The 25319-nt window shown below is 35.7% G+C and overlaps 1 protein-coding gene across 1 annotated transcript in view; it reads right to left on the bottom strand.

Moving 5' to 3' along the window:
• Positions 1-87: 87 nt before the first annotated feature.
• Positions 88-25319, bottom strand: part of LOC128638618 (toll-like receptor 13) — a 126237-nt gene continuing 101005 nt past the window's right edge. The window contains exons 2-3 of the mRNA XM_053690681.1: positions 14523-17295; positions 88-695 (exon numbers count right to left, since the gene is read on the bottom strand). Of these exons, the coding sequence (XP_053546656.1) occupies positions 518-695; positions 14523-17212 (2868 nt within the window). The 5' untranslated portion in view covers positions 17213-17295 and the 3' untranslated portion in view covers positions 88-517. The remainder of the gene's footprint in view (positions 696-14522; positions 17296-25319) is intronic.

Genomic DNA, 25319 nt, shown 5'->3' with positions numbered 1-25319 from the left:
ATACATTTTAAGAATTTAACATTTCCTTCACGCCTTATTCTAATATATCACATTGTATAAAAAGCGTATTCAGTTAAAAAAATATATATATATAATTTTGTAATAGTTATGAAAATCAATATATACATAAAGGGCCAGATTACGAGTGACGTGCTAATACAGTTAAGTGTGAGCGATATCGGATTTATCACGGCTGTTTACGCACGTCGAAAGGAGAGTTTGTGTGATAAAACTGCAACCTTAGAGCTTTGGTTAACTGTTTTGCGAAACAAAAAAGTGTCACAAAGCACATAAAAAATAACACTATATGATAAAAATTATTTTAAATTTTTTATCACAAAAATTTTATAAGGGCTCAAAGATATGAGGTTTCAGGTGTTAAAAAAAAGACATGCAAAGGGCTTCAACATAGACATACGTACATATACATGTCTAAAAAGCGCGAGCGGGAGTGATAAATAGCACTCCACTTGTCATCTGGCCCAAAATATTTTAGTATTCTAGTACAGAAATGTTCTTAAATTGCAAAATTTCCATTTGTCACGGCAAGCTGTACTGTATCCTCTTCATAAACCCCTTCATCTAATGCTTTGCGAAGCTTAAGCCAAAAGATTTCTTCACCCTCTGGGTCGTCAGGCCATCTAATGTAGGTATTTTGTTTTATGAGCTTTCTTAGTTTGTGGTAAGAAGAAAGTCTGAAAAGGATAACAGGGATGCATCAAAAACTGGCTGAGGTGCCCACAATCATACAACTACTGTTGTTACTGACTCATACAATTATTTTTCTAAAAATAAATCATGTAATAATAAATATTGCATTTAAAGGGACAGTCAACACCAGAATTTTTCTTGTTTAAAAAGATAATCGCTTTATTACCCATTCCCCAGTTTTGTATAACCAACCACAGTTATAATAATACACGTTTAACCTCTATAATTACCTTGTATCTAAGCCTCTGCAAACTGTCCCCTTATTTCAGTTCTTTTGACAGACTTGCATTTTAGCCAATCAGTGCTGACTCCTTGGTAACTTCACGTGCATGAGCTCAATATTATCTATATGACACACATGAACTAACACCCTCTAGTGGTGAAAAACTGTCAAAATGCATTTATATTAGATGTGGCCTTCAAGGTCTAAGAAATTAGCATATGAGCCTACCTAGGTTTAGCTTCCAACTAAGAATACCAAGAGAACAAAGCTAAATTGGTGATAAAAGTAAATTGGAAAGTTGTTTAAAATGGCATGCTCTATTTGAATCATGAAAGTTTATTTAAGACATGACTGTCCCTTTAAAAAATTAATAGATTACATATTTGCTACACTAAATCAAGATATTATTACATGACATGAACCATAAATACTATTACTAGATCCATGATCTAATCCTCGTTAGTTCAGGCATGTTTTTTTCTCAACCTCCTTTGCATGGGCTGCCCTGATGGAAATAATGTTAAAAATGGGCAGTCCCTGCGAGTGGCGAGATGTCTCCTATTGAAAGTAATAGCGCTCGCTAGAAAGGGAAACTTTGCTCTGTAGAGCGAAGTTAGCAGAGAGCAGGGGGCGCACTTTAAAAATGAAATCCTGCCGCCAATATAAATCACATTACACTGCTTTCTGCTATAGCATTTTATCATCTCCTATATTTTTCGTATGTATGTCTTTGTCTGTTAGGGTTATAAGTATTTTCAGTGTTTTGAGAAAAGCTTGCCACCTTTTAGTTAGCAAGAAAGAACTGCAAGATTTGTAGTGCGATGATCTTTACAGAATTACGCTGGGATTAGAGAGACAATTTCAATATCAGCCCATTTTGCAAAAAAAACCAATTACACTTTGTATTTTGTATTTAAAAGTACAAATTTCAAAGTGATTTTTAAACATCCAGTGTACTTAAATAAAGTTTTACGCTGTGCATATTTAATAAGATTTATTCCTGAGTAATTTAAATACAAATTTAACATTTTTGATAAAATTCGGTTTTTAGTGAATATTTTGTTACAATTTTTTCTGCATATTTTTGTGTGAATGGTTTTCAGGGTAAAAAGTGGCTTTAGATCATCATTCCACCAGGGAACAGAAGGACTGGCGATCATTCTTTAATAATCTCACCAGCCCAGAGACTTTTTGATCATCGGGCCCTTAGAGATTTAAAGGTACAGTAAACTTAAAATGAAATCCACAAAATAGTTCTTAGTCTTGCTGGAATTTTTCCATTTGCTGATTTTACTCTATTGAACTCTAAGTTGCATATTTATCAAGCTCCGTATTCCAGAAACAAAAGTTATGAAACATCATTGTATCATGTCCGCTCCCACTATAATAAATATACCTCTAAGAGCCTTATTCTTAGAATCTTACTAAGCATTATATTGTAAACGTGTATCTCCTTAACACAAAGTTCATTAGTGAACTCCCCTTTAATGAGATACACATTTCCCAAGGCAAAAATTGCCTTTAAAACTTTCCCTGAGGTATTGTGTAATCCTCTACACTATCATCTGTGTTATTCTATGCATCTTCTTCTCTAAAGCTCACGCCTAAAACATAATGGGCCAAATTACAAGTGGAGAGGTATTTATTCACAAATACATATTTCTACATATATCTAACAATATTTTGGTACAATATATATCTAGACCTATATACAGTTGTATGCAAAAGTTTAGGCACCCCTGACAATTTCCAGAACTTTCATTTGTAAATAATTGGGTGTTTGGATCAGCAATTTCATTTGATCTATCAAATAACTGAAGGACACAGTAATATTTGAGTAGTGGAATGAGGTTTATTGGATTAAAGGGCCATAATACCCAAATGTTTAAACAATTGAAAGTGATGCAGTATAGCTGTAAAAAGCTGACTAGAAAATATCTCCTGAACATCTCTATGTAAAAAAGAAAGATATTTTACTTCAAAAGTTCCTCAGTAGCCACCTCCCATTGTAAAGGATTTCTTAGCAGCATTTTAGTGTGTCTGTCCTGGGACAGCTGAAAGGATGAGCCTTGTGAACTCTCATATTATTTCACCAATCAGGTAAAGGAAGCTTACTATGAAATCTCATGAGAGTTAAGTCAAATCTCATGAGATCACAGTAAGAGTTCATGACCTCAGCACTGCTGATGCTGATTGGCTGCTGTTAATTTCTTCATTTTTTTAAAAAATTTTTTACCTGCAGCTGGGAGCAGCTGAGTATAACATTTTACACAGAACTAACTCTGCTGAGCTGAGGAAATTGTGAGGTAAAACATCTTCCTTTTTTACATAGAGATGCTAAGGTGATATTTTCCTGTCAGCTTTTTACAGTTATACTGCATCAGTTTCAAGTGATTTAGCATATGAGTATTATGTCCCTTTAACAGAAAATGTGCAATATGCATCAAAACAAAATTAGACAGTTGCATAAATTTGGGCACCCCAACAGAAATATTGCATCAATATTTAGTAGAGCCTCCTTTAGCAGAAATAACAGCCTCTATATGCTTCATATAGCCTGTAATGAGTTTAATGAGTGGATTCTGGATGAAAAGTATTTTGGACCAATCCACCTTGAAAAACATCTCCAGTTCAGTTAGGTTTGATGTTTGACGAGCATGGACAGCCCGCTTCAAATCACCCCACATATTTTCAATGATATTCAGGTCTGGGGACTGGGATGGCCATTCTAGAACATTGTACTTGTTCCTCTGCATAAATGCCAGAGTAGATTTTGATCAGTGTTTTGGGTCGTTGTCTTGTTGAAATATCCAGCCCCAGCTTAACTTCAACTTTGTGACTGATTCCTCAACATTATTCTCAAGTATCTGCTGATATTAATTGGTATCCATGCGACCCTCAACTTTAACAAGATTCCCAGTACCGGCACTTGCCCCACAGCATGATGGAACATCCACCAAATTTTACGGTGGGTAGCAAGTGATTGTCTTGGAACGCTGTGTTCTTTTGCCACCATGCATAACGCCCCTTTTTATGACCAAATAACTCAATCTTTGTTTCATCAGTCCACAGCACCTTCTTCCAAAATGAAGCTAGCTTGTCCAAATGTGCGTTTGCATACCTCAAGCGACTCTGTTTGTGGCATATGTGCAGAAAAGGCTTCTTCCGCATCACTCTCCCACACAGCTTCTTCTTGTGCAAAGTGCCCTGAATTGTTGAACAATGCACAGTGACACCATCTGCAGCAAGATAATGTTGTAGGTCTGGAGGTGGTCTGTGGGCTGTTTTTGACTGTTCTCACCATCCTTTGCCTTTGCCTCTCCAATATTTTACTTGGCCCGCCACTTCTAGCCTTAACAAGAACTGTGCCTGTGGTCTTCCATTTCCTCACTATGTTCCTCACAGTGGACACTGACAGCTTAAATCTCTGCAATAGCTTTTTGTAGCCTTCCCCTAAACCATAATGTTGAACAATCTTTGTTTTCAGGTCATTTGAGAGTTGTTTTGAGGCCCCCATGTTGCCACCCTTCAGAGGAGAGTCAAAGAGAACAACAACTTGCAATTGGCCACCTTAAATACATTTTCTCATGATTGGATGCACCTGTCTATGAAGTTTAAAGCTTAATTGACTCACCAAACAAATTGTGTGTTTCAATTAATCAGTACTAGGAAGTTACAGGTATTCAAATCAACAAAGGGACAAGGGTGCCCAAATGTATGCACCTGTCTAATTTCGTTTTGATGCATATTGTACATTTTCTGTTAATCCAATAAACCTAATTTCACTACTGAAATATTACTGTGTCCTTCAGTTATTTGATAGATCAAAATGAAATTGCTGATCCAAACACCCAATTATTTATAAATGAAAATCATGGAAATTGTCAGGGGTGCCTAAACTTTTGCGACTGTATATAGATGATTATATATAGATATATACAGATATATATATAGGAATATCTTTTTAGAAATAAATAAACATATGTTCTATTTACTCATAGATATATACATATATATAGTATTTTGGTATGATATCTATCGTATATATATATATATATATATATATATATATATATATATATATATATATATATATATATATATATATATTTACATATATAAATAAATATATATATATACTGTATATACTTTATATATACATGATTATATACAGGCATATATATATACAGATATATATATATATAGGAATATCTATATAAAAATGCATAGAACATATTATGCAATGTGCAGAACATTGGAATGTAAAATAAATACAGTAAATACATAGTTAAACACTTTATTAAAAATGAAAATAGCATAAATATGCTTTTTTTTTGCTTTATCTACTTAACTGCAAAGGGCTCCAATGCACATGTATATGTCTATATATGTATACATATGTGTTGATGTATTTATATGTGTATATATGTCTGTAAATACATTTATACATACATATAATTGTTTTAACCCGAGACCTCATATCTTTGAACCTTTATAATTTTTTTGTGCAATAGTTTTTTACATTTTTTTTATCATATAGTGTTATTATGACTAACTTTACCTTATAATATAATTTTGATATGTTTTGTGACACATTTTGTTTAAAAAAATAGTTGACCAGAGCTCTGAGGAAGCATGTTAACTTCAATTGGGCTTAAGTGCGCACGTTTACTTTTAATATGAGCGCAAACACCCGCAATAAAACCCTTTTCGCTTGCACATAGCTGTTAGTGTGCCACTTGTAATCTGGCCAGTTATAGGAAGTGGGGAAACTGGTGAGGTTAAATGACAGCTTAGTGAATTTTCCAGTTAACCTTGTCCTGCTCTAGGTGCATAGTTGGCACAGGAGGTTCTAGACATGAAACTCAAAATTACATTTTCATGGTTTAGATAGAGTGTAAAATTGTAAGAGATGTATTTCTATTATCAAGCTCACATAGTTCTCTTGGTATTGTTTGTTAAAAAGCTAAGTAGGTACAGGTGGAACAATGTGCTACTAGGAGCTAGCTTGTGATTGGTGGCTATCACATTTGCCTCTTATAACCAGATGTGATCAGCTAGCTCCCACTAGTATATTGCTGCTCTGGAGCTTACTTTAACCATGTGCTTAAAATATTTACCTATGGCTCACTATGGCCTAGATTTAGAGTTTGGCGATAGCCGTGAAAACCAGCGTTAGAGGCTCCTAACGCTGGTTTTAGGCTACCGCCGGTATTTGAAGTCAGTTAGGAAAGGGTCTAACTCTCACTTTTCAGCCGCAACTTTTCCATACCGCAGATCCCCTTACGTCAATTGCGTATCCTATCTTTTCAATGGGATCTTCCTAACTCCGATATTTAGAGTCGTGTCTGAAGTGAGCGTTAGAAATCTAACAACAAAACTCCAGCCGCAGAAAAAAGTCAGTAGTTAAGAGCTTTCTGGACTAACGCCGGTTCATAAAGCTCTTAACTACTGTGCTCTAAAGTACACTAACAGCCATAAACTACCTATGTACCCCTAAACCGAGGTCCCCCCACATCGCCGCCACTCGATTAAATATTTTTAACCCCTAATCTGCCGACCGCCACCTACGTTATACTTATGTACCCCTAATCTGCTGCCCCTTACACCGCCGACCCCTATATTATATTTATTAACCCCTAACCTGCCCCCCACAACGTCGCCGCCAGCTACCTACAATAATTAACCCCTAATCTGCCGACGGCCATCTACGTTATACTTATGTACCCCTAATCTGCTGCCCCTAACACCGCTGACCCCTATATTATATTTATTAACCCCTAATCTGCCCCCCTCAACGTCGCCTCCACCTGCCTACACTTATTAACCCCTAATCTGCCGAGCGGACCGCACCGCTACTATAATAAAGTTATTAACCCCTAATCCGCCTCACTCCCGCCTCAATAACCCTATAATAAATAGTATTAACCCCTAATCTGCCCTCCCTAACATCGCCGACACCTAACTTCAATTATTAACCCCTAATCTGCCGACCGAATCTCGCCGCTACTGTAATAAAAGGATTAACCCCTAAAGCTAAGTCTAACCCTAACCCTAACACCCCCCTAAGTTAAATATAATTTTTATCTAACGAAATAAATTAACTCTTATTAAATAAATTATTCCTATTTAAAGCTAAATACTTACCTGTAAAATAAACCCTAATATAGCTACAATATAAATTATAATTATATTATAGCTATTTTAGGATTTATATTTATTTTACAGGTAACTTTGTATTTATTTTAACCAGGTACAATAGCTATTAAATAGTTAAGAACTATTTAATAGCTAAAATAGTTAAAATAATTACAAATTTACCTGTAAAATAAATCCTAACCTAAGTTACAATTAAACCTAACACTACACTATCAAACCTAACACTACACTGATCCAATCAGCCAATCAGATTGAGCTCGCATTCTATTGGCTGATCGGAACAGGGGGGCTTTGTTATTTTATTAGGGGGCTTAGAGTAGGTGTAATTAGTTTAAAATTGTTGGAATATTTTTCTAATGTTTCTAAATATTTTTTTATTTTTTGTAACTTAGTTCTTTTTTATTTTTTGTACTTTAGTTAGTTTATTTAATTGTATTTATTTGTAGATATTGTATTTAATTCATTTATTGATAGTGTAGTGTTAGGTTTAATTGTAGGTAATTGTAGGTATTTTATTTAATTTATTTATTGATAGTGTAGTGTTAGGTTTAATTGTAACTTAGGTTAGGATTTATTTTACAGGTAAATTTGTAATTATTTTAACTATTTTAGCTATTAAATAGTTCTTAACTATTTAATAGCTATTGTACCTGGTTAAAATAAATACAAAGTTACCTGTAAAATAAATATAAATCCTAAAATAGCTATAATATAATTATAATTTATATTGTAGCTATATTAGGATTTATTTTATAGGTAAGTATTTAGCTTTAAATAGGAATAATTTATTTAATAAGAGTTAATTAATTTCGTTAAATTTAAATTATATTTAACTTAGGGGGGTGTTAGTGTTAGGGTTAGACTTAGCTTTAGTGGTTAATACATTTATTAGAATAGCGGTGCGCTCTAGTCGGCAGATTAGGGGTTAATGTTTGAAGTTAGGTGTCGGCGATGTTAGGGAGGGCAGATTAGGGGTTAATACTATTTATTATAGGGTTAGTGAGGCAGATTAGGGGTTAATAACTTTATTATAATAGCGGTGCGGTCCGCTCGGCAGATTAGGGGTTAATAAGTGTAGGCAGGTGGAGGCGACGTTGTGGGGGGCAGATTAGGGGTTAATAAATATAATATAGGGGTCGGCGATGTTAGGGCAGCAGATTAGGGGTACATAGGGATAATGTAAGTAGCGGCGGTTTACGGAGCGGCAGATTAGGGGTTAATAATAATATGCAGGGGTCAGCGATAGCGGGGGCGGCAGATTAGGGGTTAATAAGTGTAAGGTTAGGGGTGTTTAGACTCGGGGTACATGTTAGGGTGTTAGGTGCAGACGTAGGAAGTGTTTCCCCATAGCAAACAATGGGGCTGCGTTAGGAGCTGAACGCGGCTTTTTTGCAGGTGTTAGGTTTTTTTACAGCTCAAACAGCCCCATTGTTTTCTATGGGGGAATCGTGCACGAGCACGTTTTTTAAGATGGCCGCTTCCGTAAGCAACTCTGGTATCGAGAGTTGCAGTTGCGTTAAATATGCTCTACGCTCCTTTTTTGGAGCCTAACGCAGCCATTCTGTGGACTCTCAATACCAGAGTTATTTAAAAGGTGCGGCCAGAAAAAAGCCAGCGTTAGCTACGCGGGTCGTTACCGACAAAACTCTAAATCTAGCCGTTAATATATTTGAAAGCTGCACACAATTTTGATTTCAAATAAGGGTTTCAACTCATGTTGAAAATGTAATGCTTGATCTTACACGCTCTCAAAAAACCATAACTGAATTAATTTCATAGGTATATTCCATTGTTAGGAACATATTTACAATCTCATTTGTTTTGAAAAATTGGTTTAACTATAATTCTCTGTATCTTTTTTTACACAGAATTCATCTTAACATATCAAAATGCCCTCAAAGAGAAATGAAACATTTTAAAGGGACATGAAACCAAAACTTTTTCTTTCATGATTCAGATAATGGGGCCAATTTAGCAAGCCCCGTATTGATAGGGTCACCGTATTGCCGCTTTAAAAAGGGGCACATATGAAAAATACATATGGCAGGGTTCTTATACAAAATATTTCTTTTAAAAACTCTGCAAACAGCCCTGAAATATGTATTTTTCATATATGTCCCTTTTTCAAGCGGCAATATTGTCACCCTACGTATTGACTTGTTTCCGCGCAAGCCTTCAGGCTCGCCAGAAACAGAAGTTAAGACTCGTCCTGCACCTCTGAGGCGGCGGAAAGTAATCTGCCCGATCGTATACGATTGACAATTTACAGATATTGCTTTAGTAGATAAACAATTACCATCATTTTAGAAAATACATTATTCTCAGGCTAATCTTAGCTTGGACTACACCATTAGATCTAGAATTTATTTGCTGTATAATGTCATTTTAATACATCATTGTAAGTTCCTAGAGGCTATTAAAGGGCTATGAAACCCCTTAAAAAAATATTATTTTGTGATTTAGACAGAGCATACCATTTTGGAAAAGCTTCCTATTTACTTCTATTATCAAATTTGCTTAGTTCCTATGATGTGATCTGTGTTGAAGAGATACCTAGGTAGGTATCTGGAGTACTAAATGGCAGGAAATAGAGCTGCCATATAGTGCTCTTGCAAATGGATAACATTCTTGCAAAACTGCTGCCATCTAGTGGTCCAGAAATAGGCAGGCTCCAGAGCTTACTTCCCTGCTTTTCAACAAAAGATACCAAGAGAATTGATAATAGAAGTAAATTACAACTTTGTTTAGAATTATATGCTCTATCTGAATCATGAAAGAAAAATGTTGTGTTTCATATCCCTTTAATTCTGCCTTTTTAGCAAAAATACATTTTATTAATTTATTTCAAGTATTTAAAGTTCAATAATCACAGTTCATCCCTTATGTATCTTACTTTAATTATGTTGCTACAGTTGTTATTTCTTTTCTTCTAGAGATTGTACAGCCCTTTCATCCTATTCTGTGCACTTGTCTCTCATTATACTTCTTAGTTAAAGGGACATGAAACCCAAAAATTTTCTTTCATGATTCAGATAGAGAATACAATTTTAAACAACTTTCCAATTTACTTCTATTATTTAATTTGCTTCCTTCTCTTGTTATCCTTTGCTGAAAGGTTTATCTAGGTAAACTCATGAGCAGCAAAGAACCTAGGTTTTATCTGCTGATTGGTAGCTGCATATTTATACTGATTGTCATTGGCTCACCCATGTGTTCAGTTAGAAACCAGTAGTGCATTGCTGCTCCTTCAACAAATGATACCAAGAGAATGAAACAAATTAGATAATAGAAATAAATTAGAAAGTTGTTTAAATTTGTATTCTCTATCTGAATCATGAAAGAAAATTTTTGAGTTTCATGACCCTTTAGTAAGATCTTCACGATAGGGATTACTTACTCATATTGTTTACGTGTATGTTTTGAGCACTAATTGTCATGTGCACTTTATGATTACTTGTAGTTTGGTTAAACTATTTTATTAAAGGGACATTAAACAATTAATAAATGCTAGATAGAATGATGCCTTCAAAGACAAGATTTGTTTGAGAATAACATGTTGATGTATTTTTTAAAGTTTCATTAGTTGTTTAAATATTGACAAAAATTGTAAATTGTTAGTGTCTATAACACAATGGGAGCTGCCATGTTGTAACTTAGATTACTTTCTCTGCTATGGCCAATTAGGGACAGGTATAAATAGGTCACTAGAGTGTGCAGCCAATGGCTGTGCGAAATATAAGTGTTATGCACTTCGATTTATAGCAGGAACTAAAAGGCTCACAATATCAGAATGGAATTACCGGAAAAGGGGACAAAATAAAAATGAAAGTATATTGCAGAGTGTTTTTATATATATGATTTATAATTTTATACTACCATCTCAAAGTGTTTAATGTCCCTTTAAGAAAAAAACAAAACCAGTATAATTTGTATATGTGTCTATAAACATCCAAATCCAATGAGACAGCAGCACTCACCAACTCTTCATAATCCAAATATTTTTTGAGACACCAAGGTGCAAACTAAGACTTGTCTTACTTTGCACCTTGGAGTCACAATAAATATTTGGATTATGAAGAGTTGGAGAGTGCTGCAGTCTCATTGGATGTGGATGTTTATGGACTAGAGGCCTTGTATGGAGCCTCTGACAGATTCGGATCATGTCCGCTCGCACAATGATAATTTGATTTGATATTTAACCAGAAGTTTACACATCACTTTATTATTGTATCGTATGTTAGTGTTGCTGTTTGTTCTTTAAGGTTTGGAGGCATTGTTGAGATGCTGGTATAATTCACAGTGGAAGCCTTCTATATGCTAAGAAGGGAATGGTTAGATGCAGCTACTGTACATCAATTATAATGGAGCTTAAAGGGACACGATACTCAAATGTTGAAGCACTTGAAAGTGATGCAGCATATCTGTAAAAAGCTGACTAGAAGATATCAACTGAACATCTCAAGGAAAAAAAGGAAAATACTTAAAGGGACAGTCTACACCAAAAATTTTCTTATTTAAAAAGATAGATAATCCCTTTATTACCCATTCCCCGTTTTTGCATAACCAACACAGTTATATTAATATACTTTTTACCTCTGTGATTACCTTGTATCTAAGCCTTTGCAGACAGCCTCCTTAACTAAGTGCCTTTGACAGACATACAGTGTAGTCAATCAGTGAAGACTTCTAAATAACTTCACGGGAGTGAGCACAATGTTATCTATATGACACATGTGAACTAGCACAGTCTAACTGTGAAAAACTTTCAAAATGCTCTGAGCTAGGAGGCGGTTTTCAACTGTTTAGAAATCAGTTTGAGCCTAGCTAGGTTAACTTTTCAAAAATACCACCAAGGGAACAAAGCAAATTTGATGATAAAAGTAAATAGGAAAGTTGTTTAAAATTGCATGCCCTATCTGAATAATGAAAGTTTAGTTTTGACTAGACTGTCCCTTTAACGCACTTTATCACATTGTAAAGGGATGCTAAGCAGCCAATCAGGATGCTAGTCCTGGGACTTGCAAGGGAGTGTGCATCTGGTGTATATGATCATGTTAATTCCCTCCTCAGTATAAGGAAGTTTACCATGAAATCTCACAAAGTTACAGTGCTGTGGATACTAAGTTATTGTATGAAATCTCACAAGATTTAAAGGGACAGTCTATACCAGAATTTTTATTGTTATAAAAGATAGATAATACCTTTATTACCCATTCCCTAATTTTTCATAACCAACACAGTTATATTAATACACTTTTTACCTCTGTGATTACTTTATTTATCCAATCAGTGCTGGCTCCTAGGTAACTCCACATGCATGAGCACAATGTTATCTATATGACACACATGAACTAACACCCTCTAGTGGTGAAAAACTGTTAAAATGCATTTAGATAAGAGGCGGCATTCAAGGTCTAAGAAATTAGCATATGAACCTCCTAGGTTTAGTTTCAACTAAGAATACCAAGAGAACAAAGCAAAATTGGTGATAAAAGTAAATTGGAAAGTTGCTAAAAATTACATGCCCTATCTGAATCATGAAAGTTTATTTTGTACTAGACTGTCCCTTTAAGTGAAATCTCATGAGATCACAGTACAGCAAAATGTAACTTCAGCACTGATGAAACTGTTTGGCTGCTGTTTTTTTTTTTTTTTCTTCAACATGCAGCTGACTATAGCTGAAGGATAACTGGTCACAGAGAACTTATTTTGATGAGCTGAAGAAATTTTGAGGTAAAATATCTTCCTTTTTTAAATAGAGATGTTCAGGTGATATTTTCAGTTTTACACTATTATCATGCATTACTTTCAAGTGATTTAGCATTTGACTGTTATGTCCCTTTAACTTGTAACTAATAGCTTTGACAAAGGAATGGTACAAGTCTTTATAAATTACACAATGTTCAAGTTGTGATGTTGCAAGATATTGGTTTCATCAACTGGTTTTACTATATCTAGTCTATTAAGTAGCAAGCAATGTCTAAGGGGCGGAATTATCAAGCTTTCAATGGAGCTTGATGTCCCTTGTTTCCGGCTCGCTGGTAACAGAAGTTATGAAGCAGCGGTCTAAAGACCTCTGCTCCATAACTTGTCCACCTGCTCTGAGGCGGCGGACAGAAATCAACCCGATCGAATACGAGCGGGTGGATTGACACTCCCTGCTCTGCAGGGGACGGTATTGCACAAGCAGTTCTGGTGAACTGCGTGTGCAATGATAATTGCCGACAGCGTATTCTGTCGGCATTTATCGATATGCAGTGGACATGATACGCTACATCGTATCATGTCCGCTCGCATTTTGATAAATATGCCCCTAAGTGTCAGTTGAGCGCAAACAACATGCATTAGCTTGATAATCAATCTAAATGGACCTAACTTGATTTTTTTTTTCATGCAAAAATATGTTTTTAACATGCATGGTATATTCTTTTTATGTTTAATCACATGTAGCCCCAAACTATAATCATCCCTCTTACTATAGTGATGATTTCCTTGGGAATTATTAGTGGCTCCTCTACTTCCTATCTTGGGACGCAGAGTGATCCCCTCTTTATATGGTACTTGAAACACGCCTGTGTTTAATGTCTCTTTAAACTCTGCCCTCTCCACGCAAAAAAAAATTGAACCTTTTGCTAAATGAATAATTAATAGTTATGGTGTTGCATTCATTTGTTGCATCGCAGGTAGAGTTTAATATCTGTTTTTCCATTAAATAGGTACCGAAACCATGAATTTCCATGTTTTTTGTGTTTCATTTAAATAAGGATATATTTCAAAAGATATCTCATTTTTTATGTTTGAAAATGGATGTCCTTTGGCTCAGTAAACAATTTTCTTTGTCAGTCACATAGAGATGTGTCTATCTACCAAAATAGCTGTGAGAGTTATTCCTATCAACCAGTAGACAATTATACAGCAGAATTGTTTGTGGACATAAAATTCACTAACAAAATTTTCCTGCATACTTCAATATCAAGATAATCAGCTTTTAAAGGATTTTTTTGTCATGCCAAAATATTTTAAAATGTTTAATTGCTGGTGTTTCATATGCATGATGAATTTGTTTGACGTACAATATTCTTTTTGAAGTATTGCATGAATGTAATTGTTTTCGCAATTTCTTATTACATATAGTTGCCAATTCATTTTAGGCAGTAAAATGATAATCAAATATGTTAAAGGAATAAAAAACACTATATACATTTTATAAGCATAGTTTGGAAGATATTCCCTGCTTCCCTCTAGTCATGGGTGCCGCCATGTTGAAATCTAGCTTTCACTACATTCCCTTGCTTAGTTGTTTGTACATGTGCAGCAACTCTCTTTCAGATATCTGCAGTGTAACCTAGGTTCAAATATAGCAGGATTTATAATTAGAGGGAGATACATGAAGATTTATTTTAATATTTTAAACAAACAGATTATTTACCTGTAATTTGGAATTTCTTCCAAGAACACCATGAGGAGGACATCTTCTTTGTTATAGAATATTCTTGAACAAGCCATTTGAACCTCTGTCAGGCACCATTCACTTTCTAGATATTTTTTGCTGACTACACACAAAGTCTTGCGACTACTACTAATAGCACTCTGAATGTTATCTATGTGGTAATTTCCAGGCATAAAATCTCTAGGCTTAAAACAGAGTTTGTACCGATGTTGACCACACTCTTCCAACTGGTATAACAGATTGTCCATGACCCACAACTCATCATCTGAACAGTAGGAAATAAATGCATCGTAAATATAAACTTTTTTCTCCTTCTGGATCCTCCACTGGAACCATACACGTAGCATATAGTAGCCATACCATATAGTCCACTTCAGCTTTACCAGCAGAAGATTTACTATTATTAGCAGTAAAGTTGTAACAAAACTTCCAATAAAAAAGAACATAGAAATATCTGTTCCACAAAAACTAAAATCCTGATGTGCAAAATTAATCTCACCAACAAACTGGCCATAACAATTGTATGACTGAATAAATGGCACTTGTACAAGAGGATTAGACAGAGACCAGTTCTGAAACCAATAGTTCTCACAGGAACATGCAAGTGGATTCAAATATATATCAAAAAAGGTTAGGTGGGATAAGTTTTGCAAAATGTTCATACTAATATTTCTAAGTCTGTTGTTTTTGAGTGACAGGTTTTCTAGCAAGGTTAAATGAACAAATATATCTTCTGGAAGCTCACGTATTCTATTATTGTCAAGTGAAAGATACCTCAGTTGAGCAAGTTTTTTATATAACCCCGCTCTAAACTGTAATGGACCTTCTATATCTTGGTAGATTTGTGACATATCCAATTCAGTCAAGTTTGAAAGATAATCAAATGACACATTCTTGAAAAATTGGCTTGGGTTACCTCTAAGGTTTAATGTTTTCAGGGACTGGAGGCCTTCCAACAATGTTCTTGGTACAATCATGAAATCCTCAAGCATCTGGTAGCTTAGATCCAGGGATTCTAAATGTTTAAGGTAAACAAATGGATTTGGGGACTGTAATTTATTAAATGACCACATCTGATTGTTTCTGAGGTCCAAACTAACAAGTGATCTCAGCTGTTTAAAAGTATTATTTGTTATTTTGTAAATAAAGTTTTCTGATAAAGAGAGATATTTCAATGACTTGAGACCCTCTAGCGCATATTTGGAAATTGTTTTTATTTTATTTCCTGACAAAAAAAGACTATTAAGTTTGTTGAGTTTGTAGAAAGACTTATCCTTTATGGTTAATATACAGTTCTCGCTTACATCCAACACGTTAAGGTTCTGTAAATGTATAAAACTGTCTTTTGTGAGGAATGCAATATTACACAATTTAAGAGTGAGATGTCTTAGAGTATCTAAACCATAAAATGCTTTATTGTTTACATATGTCAAGTGGTTTTTTGATAGATCTAGGAACTGAAGATTTTTAAGGGGAGTAAACAAATAACTTTCTAGCTCAGAAAGTTTGTTTCTTTGTAGTATCAATGTGTGTAGGGACACTAGCCCGTTCCATGTACTTTTTCTGATCTTTGTAATTTTACATTTATCTAAGTAAAGAACCTCAAGATTCTTAAATGTCTGAAGTTCATTGTTATCTAATCTATGTATAGCTGATGTGGACAGTGTTAATGATGTAAGGTTTGTGCAGTTACCAATAATCTGCAGTTTATTGTTTGATATCTTTGAATGTTTTATGTCCAGTGATTGTAATTTTGGTAACGTCTGGAAAAGTTGGCAGGCCATTGAATAATTTTGAAGTGCAGGCCTCATGCTTGACCAATGAAGTTCTGTTAGGTTATGGAGCGGACTTCCCAAAAGTTGTGAAATATGTAATGGGTTTTCATCAAAGTAAACATTTTCCAAAATAGGTGTATTGTAGAATGAACTCCCATTTATTGCTGTCATATTATTTCTAATCAAACTGAGTTCTGTTAGATAAGGCAAATAGTAGTATGTAAGGTCAAACACAGAAATTTTATTATAATCGAGGTTTAAGTATTGTAGAAATGGAAGAACAACAAAACTTCTTTTATCGCTTAGGTCACGTATATAATTATTTTTCAGGTATAGTTTAGAAAGTGATTGAATGTTTTGGATTGATTCCGTCACTATTCGAAAATCTGAGATACAATTGAAGGCTAAATTAAGTTCTTTTAAGGCTCTTAAAGGTTTGAACACAACATTTTGCAGTGTACATATTTTATTGTGACTAATATTTAGAACTGACAGATTTGTAAGCTTTTGAAAATCCAGAGAATCCAATGATTTAATTAAATTATAGCTAAGATCAAGAAAATAAAGTTTGTCTAAGCAATGAAATGCACTTTTTTCAATTTTGCTGATTTTGTTTCTTCCGAGCCCAAGTTCTAGGAGGTTGGACAAGTGACAAAAGGCTTCATTTTGGATCACGGTGATTTCATTTTGGGATACATTTAACCATTTAGTTTGTGTAGGAAGATATTGAATTGCTGTAGTTAAGTTCACAACATGATTAGCTGTACAGTCAGCATAATATGTGTTGTTATAGGCCAGGTAACATTTGGAAAAACCATAAGCTGTTACCAATATTATATGTTGAAGAATCAGTGTCAAAACAGCAGATCCTTGCCTGTTGATGTACTGATTCATGATGTTGATGGATTATTTGATTTCAGTTTTGGTCAGAAGGATGATAAGTCACTCATGTAATAATAACATTCCATTATAAAGACCTGTACAAAAAAAAAATCATGAATATTATTATAATGTTAAAGCATTTTTTGACATGTCAACATGCTTTGAATAACAACAGTATTAAAAGCTAGTACCAATCTAAATTTCCTGTATTTTTTTTAGAACAATACTTTCAAATGAAGAAAAGTTATAGGTTGTTTTTTTTATTTGTTTGCATATCATATCCTTAGAAGTATTACTCAAGTTTTGGAGCATTCTTGCTATGAAAATAACAGTGAACAGCTGATTGGTGAGACAAAATATATAAGTTTTAAGGGAACTAAAGTAGGGCACATTTCTTAGCTGTCTACCTGTGTGCAAGATTATATATCCTCAGGGCCAGAATGGGAATAAAAAGCAGCCCTGGAAAAATTTGTACACCAGCCCTATTTTCCATTGAGTCCATAGAACAAACACACACACCATTTTTCTCAAGGGGATTACTGGCATACTCACCCCCAATATTGTTTTTTTTATAATAAAATTATTTGTAATAGAAAATGCCAGATTGTCAACGCATTTTTATCCATGACTCCCTTTCACAGTGTGAAAATGATTATCCATAGTGTGATATAGAGGAGACACTTAAAACAGTATGTCACTCTAGTGTGATCTGACTAAACATTAGAAACCATTCAATAGGAGGGCTACTAAATGGTACATGGTCTACAACATAAATGTAATGGTTTAGGATATAAAGCTTATTACGTACAGCTCAGAGGAGAAAAAAACCTGCATTGCCTAACCAGCAGCACCATCCTCTTGTTGTAGTTGGCCAGCCCCTGATCCTGCAGCCCACTGGGAAATCTCCATGTTTCCTGATAAGCCAATACAGCCTTGTATATACTACAGCTGCCTGATACAGCATCTATAGCTTAAAGGGCCATAATACCCAAATGTTTAAACACTTGAAAGTGATGCAGTATAGCTGTAAAAAGCTGACTAGAAAATATCACCTGAACATCTCTATGTAAAAAAGAAAGATATTTTACCTCAAAAGTTCCTCAGTAGCCACATCCCATTGTAAAGGATTTTTAAGCAGCATATTAGTATTTCTGTCCCGGGACAGCCGAAGGGATGAGCCTTGTGCACTCTCATCTTATTTCCCTATTCAGTGTATGGAAGTTTACAAGGAAATCTCATGAGAGTTAAGTCAAATCTTGTGAGATCACAGTAAAAGAGTTCATGACCTCAGCACTGCTGATGCTGATTGGATGCTGTTCATTTCTTCATTATTTTTTTGTTTTGCCTGCATCTGGGAGCAGCTGAGTATAAGTTTTTACACAGAACTTACTCTGGTGAGCTGAGGAGATTGTGAGGTAAAATATCTTCCTTTTTTACATAGAGATGCTCAGGTGATATTTTCCTGTCAGCTTTTTACAGTTATACTGCATCATTTTCAAGTGATTTAGCATATTAGTATTATGTCCCTTTAAGATCAGTCAGCATTCCCATTATAATCCTGATTTTCTAAATACATCTAACTGGATTGCAGTAAAATGGCTGATATAAATGTAGTATGGAGACAATAATGTTCAATTATTTTTCTAACCACTAATCCAGACACATAAACATTTCTAACAACTAATATAAGCAATGTGGCACGTTTTAAACAACTTTGATTGTTTTTGTTTTAACAATGGAGGCTTGTTGAATATAATATTTATTGGTGTCAGTGTGTGAATCTCAGCTGTCTATTACCTTAGAGTCCCACTCCCAGTACAAGCACAGTAAACCTTGCTGTATGTCAGTACAGGCTGCTCTCTATTTCTACCAAACTGCAACACTGGCTTCTTACAGTTCTCCTCCTCAGCACACACTGCTCCTCCTCGGCACACACTGCTGCTCCTCCTCGGCACACACTGCTGCTCCTTGGCACACACTGCTGCTCCTCCTCGGCACACACTGCTGCTCCTTGGCACACACTGCTGCTCCTCCTCGGCACACACTGCTGCTCCTCCTGGGCACACACTGCTGCTCCTCCTCGGCACACACTGCTGCTCCTCCTCGGCACACACTACTGCTCCTTAGCACACACTGCTCCTCCTAGGCACACACTACTGCTCCTCCTCGGCACACACTGCTGCTCCTCCTCGGCACACACTGCTGCTCCTCCTAGGCACACACCGCTGCTTCTCCTAGGCACACACCGCTGCTCCTCCTAGGCACACACCGCTGCTCCTCCTCGGCACACACTGCTGCTCCTCCTAGGCACACACTGCTGCTCCTCCTCGGCACACACTGCTGCTCCTCCTAGGCACACACTGCTGCTCCTCCTTGGCAAACACTGCTGCTCCTCCTCGGCACACACTGCTGCTCCTCCTCTGCACACACTGCTGCTCTCCTCGGCACACACGGCTGCTCCTTAGCACACACTGCTCCTCCTCAGTACACACTGCTCCCATTTTTGTAGCATTCTGTAACCCTGATCCCAGCTACTTTTAGATTTGAAAATGGCTCAGGAATGCATCTCTGAGAATTGTACTTTCCCGGTCATGAACAGCACTTAGTCAACAGTGTTTGGTGATACTGCAGGACCCAAAACATGTATATCTGATAATGTTAATGTAAAATAGATATCTATACCTATATATCTAAAGGGATAGATATACAGGTTTCGGTATATACAGATAAATATAGAAATATGTTTTACAATAAAAGTTACGTTATCCTGCATGTGAAGAACATTGGAATGTGAAATATGTACAGTAAATATACAGTAAAACACACAAATACATATGTACACACATATATACATATAAACACATATATAGACATGTATATGTATGTATATATACATTAAAACTCTTTGCGGTCAAACACCTTGCCATATACCATATTTCTTTTAAACCTTATAACTTTTTTTTATATTTATTTGAATACTTTTTATCAGATAGTGTTTTTATGAGTGTAACTGTATTTTTAATGTATCTATGTTGTGTTTAGTGCCAGTTTTTATTTAACACACTACCCTTTAGGCAAGCGTTTCAGTCGCTCTAACCCGACAAACGTAAAATGCGATGGTGCCCTTGAGATTGTGTTTACTTTCAACTTGTAATACATGTGCAAATTCTGATGCGTGTGAAAAGCTGATATTGCACGTGCACAACAGTCAGCGCACCACTTGTAATCTAGCCCTTTAAAGTGTCAATATAATCATTGTGCAAACCCATCATGCCTATATACAATTGGTATTCAAATTGCTAGTATTTGGACTACAGTAGCTTCATTTCACACATGTAAATAGAAACATAGATTTTGGCCTAATTAAATTATTAGTGGCGCACTAAGGTTAGTGGACGTGATAAGATGTTAGTTTGCATGTGTATTACAAGTTGAAACTTGAAAGTAAACACGTTCCCTTGAGTGCAATCAAATGTAATGCGCATCAGGTTAGCATGATTTAAGATCTTGCATAAAAGCTTAGGGATAAAAATAAAAGTTGCACCAAACACAACATACACATTTTAAAGTATACTGTTACACTCATAGAAACACTACCTGATAAAAATTAGCCATAAAAATAATCATAAAAATATTTATAAGGGTTCAAAGGAATATGGTATATGTCCTTGTATTTGATTTCAAAAGACTATAATATATATATATATATATATATATATATATATATATATATATATATATATATATATATATATATATATATATATTAATTCCATAATAATATTTTACTGTGTATTTACTGTAAATATTTAAAGGTAAAGTCTGCTCCAACACGGTTGTATAATTATACTTTTTACGTCTGTGATTACGTTGTATCTAAGCCTTTGCAGACTGCCCCTTTATTTTAGTTCTTTTGACAGACTTGCATTTTTGCCAATCAGTGCTGACTCATAGGTAAATCCACAGAAGTGAGCATATGGCACACATGAACTAGCGCTGTCTAGCTGTGAAAAAATGTCAACATGCAGATGAGAGGTGGCCTTCAAGGGTTTAGGAATTAGCATATGAGCCTACCTAGGTTTAGCTTTCAAAAAAGAATGCATCATGAAAGTTTAATTTTGACTAGACTCTCCATTTAACATTCCAATGTTCTTCACATACAGGAAAAAGTTATTTTTCTTGTAAATATATATATATATGTGATGGTTGTGCAAAGATAGGCGTTTTCTATCTTTTTAAACAATAACAATTTTGGTATTGACTGTCCCTTTAACAACAGAAAATACGTTCTTGGAAAACTTTCTGTTGGGTTGTTAGTGACCAAATCCATTTTAGATTGTGATCAGCAAAAAAACATGATTCCCATATCATCCAAAAACAGCACTGAGTTGTCAAGAGCTGATATCAGAAATACAGGCATTGACTCATTTGCCTGTCTAGTAGCTCAGTATTTATAAGGCACAAAGAATAAGCAGCTCTTAATGGTCAGCCATTTAGAAGGATTATCAGTAGACAAACCAGGGGTTAAAACCAGAGGTGCACTCCAGAACCAAAAATCAAACAGGAGGACTAGTCAATAGCACAAGTCAGAGGGCTGTTCCAAAGTTCAAAAGCCAGAAAGTAAGTCCTTAGAACATATAACTCAGCAGGAGGATAAAACAGACAGCAAACTTTGCCGAAGTCAATGTCAGGAAGATGGGCCAGGAACATTGATGCTTTCATCTCCATGCAGAAATAATCAAGCTTGGCTCCAAAAGCAAGACCAGAGGTCATTTCCAAAAATGAATATAAAAAGGGCGGCTAACTAGTGCATATACCTTTAACAAGAGTCCCAGCACAGCATCCAGGAAGCTGGCAGCGCTAATCTGAAGTCACTTAGTGCAGCTCCTGGCTCCTGCAGCAACAGGCCTCACTCTTCTAGCGCACCCATCCTTCTTACCACGATGAGTAGCACAGCCCCTAGAGAACAGCACATCCTGATTTCTTCCACACACATCACAGCACTGGTCGTGCTGCATCTCCCTCCCGGGTAGTGTGGCTCTGACCACGCAAAAGATCATTACAATATTATTAGTCACTTCCTCAGGTTCCTAATGTTCTATTACATGATACTATTATGACTAGAGAGTTTTAGTCCTCATCTTTTCACTACATCCATCTCTCCTCACAATACCTCAAGTCAATAGTCATGCTACCTTTACAGGTCACAATAATAATCTGCTGGTCCACCTGATCTTCATCAGGAATCCATATCTGACTACCATGACTATAAGTCCTTCCATTAACAATTCAAGTGCCTTTTTGTTTTAATTACAAGATGTTTGGATTGAGCTTGAGCAATATTTACCCTCCATACCACTAGCATAAATGTGCACAGGATTTTTATGTGGACACTTTCTGAGGTACCAACTAATACTGAGCAAGAGTTTACTTTATATGTATATGCTTTTGTTATTGGTTTATGGTTGTCAGATACAGGGGGCAGGAAAAATTAAGGCAACAGAGAATTGGCAGGAAAAAAATCTACTGCCCATTTGAAATTAAAGTGAATGTAAAGTTAAATCGCTTACCTAAAGTGAAACGATAGACGTTAAAAAATGAATGAGTTTAATTCATGAAATCTTTAGGATATACTTATCTTCAGAGCTATTTCACTATAAACGCTACACGAATAAGAGCTGAACTCTGGTCGCCATTTTCATCAATTGATTGACAGATGACTCATCTGCAATTAACTAATCGTTGTTTCCCCGGGCAGTGACGTTTCTGCAAAGGGGCTGATCGCCCACGGGGGACGACGACAGTTGAAAAAAAAATTGTGACCGGAGCTTCAGCTGTTATCCGTGTAGCATTTATAGTTAAATAGCTCTGAAGATAAGCAAATCCTAAAGATTTCATGAATGAAACTCTCATTCATTTTTTAACTTCTATCGGTTCACTTAAGGTAAGCGATTTAACTTTACATTCACTTTAAGTGTAAGTGTAATTGCATTTTTCATGCAGTAGTTCATTATGCAATATTATTACTACTGTATCTAATTGTCCTTTTGGCAACATTTACTATCATTTAAAAGGGTTTCACATCTATATATGTAATTTAATTGACTATATTCTGTTAATGTTTTGTTGCAATGCTTGGAGTGTGTATGCCACACTTTCTAATTTTAACAAGCTGTGTGTTCAACGCTTTTTTTTCTTTGAGATGTTAAAGGTCCACTAAACCCAAAGTCTTTCTTCTATGATTCAGATAGAGAATACAAATTTAAACAACATTACAATTTTCTTCTATTATTTATTTTTCTTCATTTTTAGATAGCCTTAGTTGAAGAAAAAGCAATGCACATAGGTGAGCCAATTACACAAGGCTTCTATGTGCAGCAACCAATCAGCAGCTACTGAGCATATCTAGATATGCATTTCAGCAAAGAATATCAAGAGAATAAAACAAAATAGATTATAGAAGTAAATTAGAAAGATGTTTAAAATGGCATTCTCTTTCTAATTTAAGAAAGAAAATATGTGGGTTTCATGTCCCTTTAAGCTCCAATTTGTTCACTGTATGGTGAGCATACCTAAATGAACAAATAAAATGTCCAAATAATCACACATTGATGGTTCTGATAATCTGTGTGCACATATTATTTTCTGTATGCTTAAAGGGACACTGTACCCAAATTTTTTCTTTTGTAATTCAGAAAGAGCATGCAATTTTAAGCAACTTTCTAATTTACTCCTATTATCAATTTTTCTTCGTTCTCTTGCTATCATTATTTGAAAAAGAAGGCATCTAAGCTTTTTTTTGGTTTCAGTACTCTGGACAGCACTTTTTTATTTGTGAATGGATTTATCCACCAATCAGCAAGGACAACCCAGGTTGTTCACCAAAAATGGGCCGGCATCTAAACTTACATTCTTGCATTTCAAATAAAGATACAAAGAGAATGAAGAAAATTTGATAATAGGAGTAAATTAGAAAGTTGCTTAAAATTTCATGCTCAGTCTGAATCACGAAAGAAATTTTTTGGGTACAGTGTCCCTTTAATGGAAATATAGACCTTAGGGTTGATGTATCTGCAAATTGAAGCCACTGACTAGAATTTCTGAACTGCATTAAGTAGAAGATAAGATATATTAATTTTACTTCTAAAATTAAAAATAAGCTATATCATTTGCAACAGTACACAGCAACATTCATTTATGCATGTTCTTACATAATACATCATTTTGAAGAAGTGGACTATGTTACAACATATGTGTGTGTGTGTGTATGTATATATATATATATATATATATATACACACACACACACAGACACACACACACAGACACACACACAGACACATACACACAGACACACACACAGACACACACACACATACATACACACAGACACACACACAGACACACACACACATACACACAGACACACACACATACACACAGACACACAGACACACACACACATACACACACACACACACATACACACACACACATACACAAGAATAAAGTCTAGCACTCGCTCACAAGCTCTCAGCTAATTTTAAAAGAAACTGGAAGAGTCAGTTACCACATTTGGCCAAATGGGACAAGCCCAGGTACCACGTCAAGGTCTCTTCCAAAACCTGGGACCCTAATACAGCCACACAAATGCAGGCTCACACACAGGTGCAAGCTCATATTCAAACAAACTGGGAACTAGTCAGGGTTCACAGACATTTGTAATCACCCTTAAGCACAAGGAAAGTGGAAATAAAACCAAAAACAGTATAGGTGAGCGCTAAATGAAAAGCCCTTGGGGCCTATCTATCAAGCTCCGTATGGAGCTTGAGGCCCCGTGTTTCTGGTGAGTCTTCAGACTCACCAGAAACCGCAGTTATGACGCAGCAGTCACAAAGAACGCTGCTCCATAACCTGTCCGCGCTCTGAGCAGGCGGACAGACATCGCCGGAAATCAACCCGATCGAGTACGATCGGGTTGATTGACACCCCCCTGCTGGCGGCCCATTGGCCGCAAGTCTGCAGGGGCCGGCGTTGCACCAGCAGCTTTTGCGAGCTGCTGGTGCAATGCTGAATACGGAGAGCATATTGCTCTCTGTATTCAGCGAGGTCTGGCGGA

The sequence above is a fragment of the Bombina bombina genome, chromosome 8, assembly GCF_027579735.1.
Source record: "Bombina bombina isolate aBomBom1 chromosome 8, aBomBom1.pri, whole genome shotgun sequence".
Classification (NCBI taxonomy): domain Eukaryota; kingdom Metazoa; phylum Chordata; class Amphibia; order Anura; family Bombinatoridae; genus Bombina; species Bombina bombina.
Note: the sequence above shows the minus strand (reverse complement) of the source record. Positions and strands in the feature narration are given on the sequence as shown.